Genomic DNA, 13,075 nt, shown 5'->3' with positions numbered 1-13,075 from the left:
GGAGCACTGCATTGTCGGAGGGTCAGTGCTGAGGGAGTGCTGCACTGTCAGAGGGTCAGTGCTGAGGGAGTGCTGCATTGTCAGAGGGTCAGTACTGAGGGAGTGCTGCACTGTCAGAGGATCAGTTCAGAGGGAGTGCTGCACTGTCAGAGGATCAGTTCAGAGGGAGTGCTGCACTGTCAGAGGGTCAGTGCTGAGGGAATGCTGCAGTGTCAGAGGGTCAGTGCTGAGGGAGTGCTGCACTGTTAGAGGGTCAGTTCTGAGGGAGTGCTGCACTGTCAGAGGGTCAGTGCTGAGGGAGTGCTGCACTGTCAGAGGGTCAGTGCTGAGGGAGTGCTGCACTATCAGAGGGTCAGTACTGAGGAAGTGCTGCACTGTCAGAGGGTCAGTGCTGAGGGAGTGCTGCACTGTCAGAGGGTCAGTGCTGAGGGAGTGCTGCACTGTCAGAGGGTCAGTTCAGAGGGAGTGCTGCACTGTCAGAGGGTCAGTGCTGAGGGAATGCTGCAGTGTCAGAGGGTCAGTGCTGAGGGAGTGCTGCACTGTCAGAGGGTCAGTTCTGAGGGAGTGCTGCACTGTCAGAAGGTCAGTTCTGAGGGAGTGCTGCACTGTCTGAGGGTCCATGTTGAGGGAGTGCTGCACTGTCAGAGGGTCAGTTCTGAGGGAGTGCTGCACTGTCAGAGGGTCAGTATTGAGGGAATGCTGCACTGTTAAGTGTGCTATCTTTTGATGAGACAGTACACTGAGACTATGTCACTTCCCAGAGGTGAATATCAGATATCCTGCAGCCACAATTTCACAGAAGAGCCAGGAGTTCTCCCTTCTGTTCTGGTCACCATTTATCCCTTAGCTGGTTGAATCAAAAACAGACAGCTACATTTGTCAATGTAAAGATCCATGATTGCATTAAAGTGCTTGTTTCAGCAGCACATGTAATAAAATTCACACAATACAGGAAAGGACAGCATGGCCTGTGCATGAGGTTGTCATGAAGATGTTCTATATCCGGGTCCTCTTGTGATGCAGTGGTAATATCCCTACTATAAGATCAAGGCTCAATGCCCACCTGCTCCAGAGGTATGTAATGATGTCTCTCAATAGGTTGATTAGGGAAATAAGTTAAATTTAAGAAAACAAATTAATTGTTGTGTAGTATTTTGTGTTTCCTGAGGATGTAAGCGGAGCTGTTTAAAAATCTAAGTCTTCTCTTTGTTAACGAGTAAACCTCAGTGTGTAGCTGCAGTCTTGTCTGTGCATCTTGTAACTCCTCATTATGAAAACTATTTCAGGGCAAAGTTCACCTGGAGCTGAGGCTGAGTGAAGTCATCACTGATATTGGGACCATTTGCCATAAGTTGGCCACACGGTGAGACTCTGTTTATTTTTTGTATTCTCATGACCTGTTCTTCATAGAATCCTCAGAGTGTGGAAGTAGGGCATTCAGCCCATACCAGTCATTTGAAGAGCATCCCACCCAATCCCTGTAACCCTGCATTTCCCTTGGCCAGTCCACCTAACCTGTGGGTGGAAACCAGAGCACTCAGGGGAAACCCATGCAAACATGAGGAAAATGTGCAAACTCCACACAGATGATTGCCTGAAGCTGGAATTGAACCCACGTCCCTGGCACTGTGAGGCAGCAGTGCTAACCACTGAGCCACCAGACTTCCCCAATTCTTGTTTCTTAATCAATTGCGCAACGAGAGTTTCTCTGTGATTTTGCTATTTACTCTGGCTGTGAGCCCAGGGGAGTTCTTCACAAGGAAATTATTTGTGCTTGCACTACAAGTTCTTCCAGATTCCTGTGGACCAATCAGCCTTTAGAAGTCTTTTTCCCTTCTCAAGGTGATAGAGCACATTTTAAAATGTTTAAATAGTTAGGATCAGGAGGGACCATTTCGTCCCATAAGCCTTTTTTACCACTGTGTTCGGTCATGGCTTTTGTATATCTTACAACATCCACTCAAGTTAGCTGTGTGAAGGGATGAAGGGCTTTTGCCCGAAACGTCGATTCTCCTGCTCCTTGGATGCTGCCTGACCTGCAGTGCTTTTCCAGCACCACACTCTCCCAGTTGATGAACTAACCAACGTTTGCTGGTCTGTGCTGTTACATATATTGAAGGTGCTAGATATAGAATGTTACAAAACCTGTAGATCCTGTCCTCCATTTCGGCCATGCGAAAAATGTCACGGGAACTTCTCTGCACAGTGCTGTGTTTCTGGATGTCAAGTAGCCAGTGATATGCTGGGTTTACTGCATTAGTACGATATGCAACAACATATCACAAGATCGGGACAGAATAGGAAGATCATTCACTGCAGTTACTCATTCGTCCAGATGAGGATGGTTAGAATGTAAGAGTGACCATTTGGCAGAGCTAAGTGCAATAATCCCATGAAAGAAATTTAGATTGTTATTTGATAAAGAGAACTGTTACAAGCAATTGAAAGTGAGAAGGAGAATGGGATATTAAAAGGTGTGTGGAGAAGAGTGTGATTAGAATGGGTCAGATATTCAGGGACATCAGGAGTAAGCATGTGTCCATGTCACAAAAGACAGGACATTTAAGGAGCCAACAAGCAACCAATTACTATATGATGTGCAGTCATTGTAATTGTGCAGCTAAACCCAGCAGCCAAGTTGCACGTAGTAAGAAACAACAGAGGTAAATAGTGTATGTATCTATCTTTGTTTATGTTAATTAAAGGGTAAATATAGTCCAGACCATAAGCAAGGTATTTATAGTTATGAACTATGTGGAGAACTGGAAGAGATTGAATTGTTTTGATACTTTCTTGGTTTCTTGCAAATGAAGTCAACAGTTGAATGTGGACCGTAATCCACCTGCTGAATACAGAAGGTCAAAAGACATTGATAAAGTAACCAAACAGAGCTTTGCTGGAGATAAGAAATGGGGTTTATTGCCCTGTTTTGGACTAAAACCTAGCTTTGGAAGAGACTATTGGGTTCCTGTGCTGATGGCGGATTCCTGGACTTGGTTTCTGTTTCACAAACACTCAGGGAGGAAAACGTCCAAAGCTTCAGGAATGCTGCAAGTCCCTCTCTCCCTCTGTTGGGGATTGACAATGTTTCTATACCTCAGTACTTTAACTATGTTGGAAACACTGATAAGCTGAGCTTTCACCACCATCCAAAACCTTGGAATCTGCCGGATTTCCATCCGAACTGGAGCTTGTTTGGAAGATCTTTCATTGGTTTACATCTGTTAGCAGTTTAGTTTGTCAACAAGAAACTCAACGGACTGAGGGTTCACCAGACTCTGTCTTTTGTTTTTCAGAACACTGGGCCAATAATGGTGGTCTTCATTTGCCTTTTTTAAAAATACCATCTCTAAAGTAATCTTTTATCGTTGTGTTGAGTGTGACAGTTTGGGGATTAAAGGGGGATTATACTTCCAGTTGTAGTTTAGATGTTACCCAGTATTTCCACTTGTTTTTATGATTGAGTATTGTTTTATAATAATTGAGCCCATTATTCTGGATAACAGTGCAAAGTGGAAACAATTGGTCACTTTGGAGGATGGATCAAAACCTTTTTATTAATGGTGGAACTTATGGAGATAATAGCAGCTCATTCCACCAATCACAGTTGTAATAACCTTTATGGGAACCTGCTGAGCTCAAACTGGATGCAGCAGCAAGAACAACAACCTGTGTTTACGTAGTGCCTTTAGCAATATAAAATACACTCAAGAGATACCACAGGAGCATTACTAAACAGAAGGTGAGACCCTCGCCTCAAAAGAAGCCATGAAGGCACATCACTAAGGGATAGCTTAAAAAAGGGAAGAGATGTAGGGAGGTTTAGAGATGTAATTTCAGAGCTTGGCACCCAAGTAGCTGAAGGCATGGCCACCAATAGCAGAGTGATCAAAATCAGCGATCCATAAAGGGGTTTCTGGGGCTAGTGTAAGTTATAGGAATGGAGAGATGTAGGGCCAGAGAATGGGGCTAGTTGGTTTTAAAGCAAAGGTGAAAATTTTAAGCAAAAAATGAGACTACACCTGGTGAAACAGCAGCACTCCAAAAGCTTGAGATTATAAATAAACCTGTTGGACTATAACCTGGTATCGTGTGAGAATTTTAAAATTGAGGCATTGACCAACCAAAGCCAGTTAATATAAGGGTCAAGGGTGAATGGGATTACAAACTGCTAGGTTTTGAATCACCTGTAGTCTGCAGAAGTGAGAATGTTGGGAGGCTGGCTGGGAATGATTTGGAATCATCAACCACAGGAAACAAGGAGATGAGTAGGAGCTTTAGGAGCAGATCAGCTGAGAAAGGGACAGAATCTGCAGATGGAATGGAGTTGGAAATAATTGGTCTGGGTGACCATGTCATTCGAAGGTTACCGAATGCGATACCAACGTTGCAGCATTTTAAAACACTTGCCAGGGAGAGGGATGGTGACTGTTGCTAGGGAACAAAATTAGTCATGGGGACTGGAACTAAAGGCTCCATTTTTCCCAATGGTTAGTTGGAAGACATTCCTACTCATCTGTTATTGGCTTTTGGATAAAGTCTAATTCAATAACAGTGGAGGAGTTTTGATGCTGAGGTGAGGCTGGGAGCTATCCATGTCCATGTGAAAAGCAGTGCTGATTTTGGATGATGGATGGGGTCCAGATGAGAAATAGGAGTGGACTGAGGATAGTTCGTTGGGGACATCAGAGATAACAGTGAGGAAATGGGAGGAAAAAATCCAACTGCAAGTGAATTTCTAGCTACAGTTAGTGGCTACAAATGGAGCTAAGTTCCCTGCTTCAGCACAATGACACACTTCAAAATACTTCATTCACTGGAAAATGTTGGGATGTCTTATAGTTGTGAAACACATTTAAGAAATGCAAGTCTTTTTTCCTTTAATTGGTAATGATTAGTACTTTCTGTTTGCATGAATGACAAAGAAAATAATGTCCTGCAAAAGTGCTAAATTGCATAATGCTAACCATTTAAAAATGTTAAACAGAAGCATTTAGTGCCAACTAAAAAGTAGTATCATATCTGTCTTGTTTAGGGTTCCCTTTGAAATGGGAAGGAAAAGAAATATTTTAGCCGAAAACACTGATAATGTTTGCGTTGTGTAAAGCACCGACTGTATTCCCAAAGGGATGGATACTTTGCTGACAAACCCAGAGGTTCCAGACACATGCAAGATGTGGAACAAGTTAGAACATGTTCAGAGGGACTGTGTGAATCTCCTACTTTATTGGAAAGGAAATGACAATTTGGTTCCTACTGGAAATTATACAGCACTTGCCTCATCGCTATTCTCCATATCCTTCCAGGCTTGAGTCTCGGTTTAGCACTTGTTTAGCATAATTGATGTCTTTCTTCATGTGGCTTCTAAAAGAATTAATTTGGCAGATTAGTCAATTTGCTGCCAGTGGAGCTTATGAATTTTACAGTACGTCATGTTCTTCCAACAGTTTAATTGCTCGGTTTGAGTCAGCCCCAATCCCTCGGACATTTCAACTAATGGAATCAAGACTATTTAATTTCCCCTTAGTCCCTCCACATGCACATGCATGCATACAGTCTCTGTGAAACACACACACACACACCCTTACATCAACAAACTCATGAATAAATTTGCACACATTCACATCCATTCTCATACATGCACGAACACACTCACATTTACGTTTATGCTCACATTCACATCCACACACACATCCAATCACTCACTCAAACTAGCACACACTCGCACTCTTGCACACACTTATGTTTGCACATACACAAGCTCACACACACAAATGTTTATTCATTCACTCTTACACACAAGGCTCTCTACAAACGCTTAGATACACACACATTAGCACATGCATACACCACCCTATCTCTTTATATATGTATGCACACATTGATATGCACAGGTCCAAATAAAGTCACTGACCCCCTGACAGTTTAGTGGTTCCTTTGAACTGTTCCTGTCACGGGACAGACCTCCCCCTATAGTGTTCCTCTGACAGTGCAGCATTCACTCAGTCCCGACCCTCTCATAATTCACTCAGATGTTTTCTGCATTAGGTAAATTGGTTCATCATTTTGTGAGGAACGTAGGACACGGGTGCTACTGTAAAGAATGGGAAAGCAGAAATTCATCACCATTTCAATGATTGAACTGTTTCTCATTTTTTGTTTCCACTCAGTGTTATAGAATGCGAAGACCTGCCAATAGTCAATGGACAATGTGATCCATATGCAACGGTTACCTTGTCTAGCCCATCCAGGTATCTCTTCATTTCTAATTATGATTATTGTTTGATTGTAACCAGCAGCAATGGCCAAACATAATCTAAATTTTAATAACATTCCTGTGTACTTCCTTTTCACAAACATGTTCTCTGTTGTAACAACTCTTAGTCTAGCTCTACTGATATTGGGATAGATTTTCAACCTGCAACCTGGAATTAAAGATGTCCAGATTTTATCTCCATGAACCCCAACATTTACCTTTGCTGTATTCACAGTCAGGACAGTTACTGTGTCTGGCCACCAGCCAGCTCTGTAGTATGCAATTCGAATTCTCCCTCTGCCTGCTGCAGTAGCGTATTGGCAATGTTTCTGGATGACTAATTCAGAGATGGGGAGAATGACTCGAACCAAACTCTTTGCAGCAGAAATCCCAGAATCAGAGAGGGTTGGGGGTTTGGCAGTGGTGGAAAAATAGGAATGTAAAACACTGGTTTCACATCGCCTTTGATCAAGAGTGAAATTGCACATGGTGATAAACCATACCCACCAGTTACTTTGAGAGGCTAGTTGTCTTTGAAGTGAGTTTATGTCCCACTATTTGTGAATCATTAACACTGTGGCATCATCCAGGACAATTAATCCTCCCTTTCTCTCTGCAAAGGTGCTGGCTGATCTGTTGAACATCACCAGTTGCAAACTGACTTTATCACAGGTCTCCCAACAATCAGCAGTACAGTATTTTGCTTGTCATTTTTAAAAGTTTCCATCTGTATGAAACTTCCAAACTGTGCATTGACAAAGCTGCCAACTCATTTTTGCTTGGTTACCAGATCTGAGTTGAAGAAAACTAAAGTGAAACGAAAGACAAACAATCCACAGTTTGATGAAGTGTTTTATTTTGAGGTAAGTTCTCATTGAAGAGTTGCTTCAAATTGTTGCATTTGATCTTCATAAGTACAGACTGTAAGCGTTGATAATTGTGTTTTAGTTTTTGGAGAGACCGTGTGAAATTCAGCCTTTCATTACTCATTGTTACACCACTTTTCAACTCTTTAATAAATCATTGTGATGAACATTTGAATGAGAATTATTTCAGTAAACTCTTTCCGATGACACTGAGCAAATGTGTCAGTGGGGTCTGGAACATCTAGTACTGACGCTCCTTGTGAGCTCCCTGTCCAGATTCCTGATATACACTCCTGATGTGGAATCCTGGCAAGCTCAGGGCTGACTTCTGGCACTGTTACCCAGTTCACTTACAGAGCTGCTTTCTTCTGTTTCCAAAACTATTTCAGACACACCAAATAAAAACGTCTGAAGTTTTATGTCAAGTGATTGTGTTTTCATGTGTTAGGAAAAACTCTCTCTATAAAAAAAATCTCTCGTGAACCTCTCTTTTGGGCGTTTCTGACCCAGTGCAGTGACAACATTGGGATCACCCCACTCGATTCACTAAGACCTAGAATACTAACAGCTATGAAATTCCTGCCCCCTGGAATTCCGCATCCAAATTACTAATCCCCCACCCCTACCCTCCTCTGTTCCTCTCAAAATCCTCTGCAAAAACCTGATCTTTCTATCCCTTCTGTTTCTCTCCCTTAGCATCTTAATTCCCAACCATTTCCCATTCCACATCCTTAACTCCTCATTGTCCAACTCATTTTTTATACCATATGCCTTGCCTTTTTAATGTCAATGCTTTGGAGTCTAAATGGACTTCAGCAAGACCTTCAACAAGGTTCTGCAAGGTAGACTGGTTAGTAAGGTTAGATCACACAGGATCCATGGAGATCTAGCCAATTGGATATAAAAGTGTCTGACAGTAGGGGATGGTTGGTGATGGTAGGGGTTGTTGTTCAGACTGGAGGCCTGTGACCAGCAGTGGTGCCATAAGAGTCAATTCTGTGTGCATTGTTGTTCCTTATTCATATAAACAATTTGGATGTGAATGTAGCAGGCATGGGTAGTAAGTTTGCTGATGACACTGACATTGTTGGTATAGTGGACAGTGAAGAAGGTTATCTAAGATAACAACAGGACCTTGATCAACTGAGCCTGTGGGCCAAGGAATTGCAGATGGAGTTTAATTTGGATAAATGTGAGGTGTTGTATTTCGGCTGAACTTACAGAGATAATGATAGGGTCCTGGGGAGTGTTGTCGAACAAAAAGACCAAGTGATGCAAGTACTTAGTTTGTTGAAATTGGATTCACAGGTAGACAGGGTGGTGAAGAAGGCCTCTGTTATGGTTGACTTCATTGGTCAGACCGTTGAGTACAGGAGTTGGGACGTCATGTTACAAGACATTGGTGAGGCCACATTTGGAGTACCGTGTACAATTCTGGTTGCTCTGCTATTGGAAAAATATTATTACAATGGGAAAGGTGCAAAAAAAGATTTACAAGGATGCAACCGAGACTGGAAGGTTTGAGCTATAAGGAGAGGCTGTTACATTTTTCCCGGGAGCCTAGGGGGCTGAGGAGTGTCCTTCTGGAAGTTTATAAAATCTTGAGGTGAATAACCAAGATCTTTTCTCTAGGGTAGGGGAGTTCAAAACTCGAGGGCATAGATTTGAGGTGAGAGGAGAAAGATATAAAAGGGACCCAAAGGGCAACCTTTTGACACAGAGGATGGTGAATATATGGAATGGGCTGCCAGAGGAAGTGGTAGAGGCAGGTACAGTTGCAACATTTGAAAGGCACCTGGACAGATACATGGATAGGAAAGGTTTAGAGAGATATGGGCCAATTGTAGGAAACTGGGACTTAGTTCAGTTTAGGAAACCTGGTTGGTATGGACCAGCTGGGCTGAAGGGCCCGGTTCCCGCCCTGTATGACTCCATCACCCTATAGCTTGCATTACGTGGAAAGATCTGTCAGAAAGCAAGTTTCTCTCATCAAAACATAGCCTAATACAGTACAGCTGGTTAAATCATTGATGTTCAGGTTGCTATGTCTGCTATTGTTGTGTGTTTCTACATCATCCTAGTAGGGAAGCACTGCAGGTATGCAGCAACATGGCATTAGCTCATAGACCCTGTCCCTCTGTAGGGCGGAGAGATCCCAGTCTACCCACTGTGTGTCTGGTCAGAACATTATAAACCTTTCTGTCTCGCCACCCTCTAAAGTTGGGAATCATTGTGTATTGTAGCTAGTTTAGATGTTCACCTTAAATGCTGTACTACAAACTTCCTCTGCAAGGGAATTCTAACCATCCATCTCTCGTTTCCTGATTTCATTGCAGGTGACAAGGCCATGTAGCTACAACCGAAAGTCACATTTTGATGTTGAGGAAGAACATGTTGAGAAGATGGAAATCAGGTGAGGAGGTTTTCTGGAAGCTGGAGTATGTTTCTGAGTCTGCTGTCAAATAACATAGTTGTTTCCCAGATTAACTTAAAAAAATGTGTCTTTATTCCTGTGCAGGCAAAACTATGACATTGATTGACCGCTTTGTGGTGTGATTCATTTGTACAGGTTCATGTCGGCTTTGCAGTAGGAACTAGTCACATCATTGTAAATGGGGGTTCTCTTTCACACTCCCTGCTCATGTTGGATTAATTCCATTGACCTATACTAATACCTCATTGTATCCAATACAACATGCTGTAAGCTTTTTGACCCTGCTAAATGTTCCCTTGCCTTTTGTATATCTCCTGAGACAGCCCTATTCCCAAGCATTATGAAAATCTCAGTCTCAAAGCTTTGTTTAAGCAGAGTCCATAAATTATCTTAGAAGGGAATTAGATAGTTGCTTGTAAGATGGAGGTGCAGTGTGACTGAAGATGTGGACATTTATGGAAGGTTTGTGCAATGATTTGATCTGCCAAAAAAAATAGGCACTATTGCAAAAGAAAGATTGTAAGAGCTTTGGAGAATGAGCAACAGGATGTGATTAGACAGATGTGCTTAAGGAAATGGCATTGAAGAGGTTAATGTTCATGTTACATTGGCTCCACCCATTTGACTGATATCTATGAGTTGAGACAAGGAGTTCTACTCTAGTTTTCAGAAGGAGCAGATATATCTGTACCAGCTCCCTAAGGTCTGAGTAATTATACCTGGCCAAATAGGTAATTGTACTGATTGCTATGATGCAATAACCTTATTTTTTTATCCAAGAACAATATCTCATCCACACCAGTGTGATTTTGCTGCTTAATCAATTGAAAGGACCGTTTCAAAACAAAAGCTGATTGGTGATGGTGAACTAACTCAATGTTAAGAGAAGTGAAAGTCATCATAATCCCAGAGGACCATAGGGCTGCTCTCTCATTCGAGAGAAGTAACTCATCCTGAGTTTAACCTTAGGGTCACCAAACCTCAGCTGAGGGCTGAGCTGGAGAAGGTAGGGCCTTCATGGTGACCTCAGCCAGTATGGGAACTGACCCTTCAGTGTTGGCATCACTGTGCATCACAAATTGACCGTCCAGCCCAATGAGCTAACCATTAATCCTTACCCTTAATTACCCCCATCACTTCCTGGTACAGAGGCAAAGTACCAGGAGTCGTCATTTGGGAAAGTACCACAACTGGATGGGATAGGCAAGGATGTGGGGAGTGAGGAGGGGGAATGGTATCAGACTAGAGCTGATATTACAGGGTATATGAAATGAGCATCAGAGTGAAGTTAGACCATGTGGAATATTAAAGGATGTGGGAAGTAAGGGGAAGAATAGCAATGGATTGCGTGCAACGTGAAACATTTGTGGAAGTGAGAGAATGAATAGGGTTAGACTGGAAATGAAAGGGAAGAATGGGATTAGCTTTGATGGGATATCAGAGTACATGAGAGTAATGCGGAGAGAGGAATTAAGCTGAGTGGCCTGTGTGGGGAATAGTCCTTGCGTAGGAATGTAGGCATTAGCGGATGTTTCAAAAATAAAGGTTTAGACCATTGTCTACCATCCTAGTCATTGCAATAATGGAATTGAGGACTAATCACAGTGACCACGGTCTGTTAGTCAATCTCTTATCAATAAACCAACCCAGGCATGAGGTGAGGAGTTCACATTTAGTGGATCTATTGCTTGTAAAACCAATCTGACAGCATCATCATCACTTTTATCAAGACCAGATTTTTATTTCCAAATACCAGCCAAATAAGGCAATCATTGTACAGTTATACTCTTGCATTAAATATGAGATCTATATTTATTAAGGTCCATATTAGTCTGATAACATCCTATAATAAGCAATGGGGCTTAAAGTTCTTTGATAGTATGTGACATCTTTTGCCTTTACTAAGAGATGGAATGTTTCTTTTTCCAGGATTGACCTTTGGAATGCCAGTAACTTAAAGTTTGGTGATGAATTTCTTGGAGAACTACGTCTCCCTTTGAAGATTTTAAAACAGTCTTCATCCCATCAAGCATGGTAATTGAGAGCTCATTCAGTTCAATAATGCCCTTCCTAAAGGTATAGACTGAACAACAATCTGCACCTTGAACTTTCCTTCAAATGTTGAGTTGTTTGCCTTTATGTGGGTGTGCTGCCAACTGCAAGTGGTGAAAATGTCGCTGGCTTCTGAGTCTACAGTTTGGTGACTTGAGCCACATCTGGTTGGCACGGAAGGGAAGGACAGATGCACAGAACCATTTTTGAGCCACATGTCAAAGCATCACATCACCAGAATGTTTGTAACACACCAAGGTGCTGCACTTGCCGAGTTTCAATGGCCCGTACATTTCCCTGCTATTCTAAGGCGTCATTTTATTCCATTTCACCATTGTGCAACTTGACTGCAGAAACAGCAGCATTGTTCTTGATGAAGCAACTGATTGAATAGGCAGTTACTTACATCCTATTCTATTGACTGCCATAAAACAATTTCCCTATATGCAAAAATTAAGCGGATTGTTTATAGCTATGATCTTTCAAAATATCTACATTCTACAATGCACATTAAGCCAGAATTTATTGTATTTGATGAACCCTCTGTTGAATTTGCCTTTTGAACAACAGGAGTAGGCAATTCAGCTCCTCAGGCCTGCTCTGCCATTGGATATAATCTGACTGATCTCACCTTGTCCTCAACTCCACTTTCTCGCCCATTCTCCATAATCCTTCAACCCATTGGTATTTGAAAATCTGTCTACCTCCTCAAATTTACTCAATGTTCAAAATAAGTGGATCATAGATTGATAGCCTACAGTGTGGTACCAGGCCATTTGGCCCATCTAGTCCACAACGACCCTCCAAAGAGCATTCTACCCAGACCCACCCCATCTCTCTGACCCCACATTTCCCTGTGGCTAATCCACCTTAAGCTGCACGTCTTTGGACTGTAACTGGAGCACCCGGCAGAAACCCCACACAGGCACAGGGAGAATGTGCAGACTCCATAGAGATAGTCACCTGAGGGTGGAATCAATCCCGGGTCCCAGGCGCTATGAGGAAGCAGTACTAACCACTGAGCCACTGTCTCAAACATAGTGACTTCAAACCATCTGCTATGATGGAATTCAAACCCCTGTTCCCAGAAGATTATGCAGTCTGGATTATTGATCTAATGACATGACTGCAATGCTACAGTGTCCCCTACTTCTGTACAGTAACATGCTGCAAGTGGGAAATGACAAGAGCACAGCTCTCTCCACAAAGCAACTGGGATCTGCAAGACCAGTTTGAGCAACTGCGAAACTGTTAAACCAGCTTGAAGAATTGTTAACGAATGGTGCAGTCACAGCAGGAAGGGTAGGTTAGAATACTGATCTTATCTTAGATCAGGAGATAGTGAAATAGAGAGAGAGGGAGGGAGAGTGAGGAGGTGGAAAAGTTTTATGATTCTTTTGAATCTTCTATTGCATTTGAAAGGTGAAGAAATGAGACTCCACTTTTATAAAAGTTAATTTTCAGCAT

At 42.4% G+C, this 13,075-nt stretch overlaps 1 protein-coding gene across 1 annotated transcript in view; it reads left to right on the top strand.

Moving 5' to 3' along the window:
* rasa3 (RAS p21 protein activator 3) overlaps positions 1-13,075 on the top strand; it is a 193,014-nt gene that overhangs the window by 151,989 nt on the left and 27,950 nt on the right. Inside the window, exons 5-9 of the mRNA XM_043691244.2 lie at positions 1,287-1,363; positions 6,171-6,251; positions 7,047-7,119; positions 9,459-9,535; positions 11,486-11,590. Coding sequence (XP_043547179.1) covers positions 1,287-1,363; positions 6,171-6,251; positions 7,047-7,119; positions 9,459-9,535; positions 11,486-11,590 — 413 coding nt within the window. The remainder of the gene's footprint in view (positions 1-1,286; positions 1,364-6,170; positions 6,252-7,046; positions 7,120-9,458; positions 9,536-11,485; positions 11,591-13,075) is intronic.

The sequence above is a fragment of the Chiloscyllium plagiosum genome, unplaced genomic scaffold (assembly GCF_037043375.1).
Source record: "Chiloscyllium plagiosum isolate Xiang-an unplaced genomic scaffold, Cpla_swu_hap1 HiC_scaffold_6, whole genome shotgun sequence".
NCBI classification, from domain to species: Eukaryota; Metazoa; Chordata; class Chondrichthyes; order Orectolobiformes; family Hemiscylliidae; genus Chiloscyllium; species Chiloscyllium plagiosum.
Note: the sequence above shows the minus strand (reverse complement) of the source record. Positions and strands in the feature narration are given on the sequence as shown.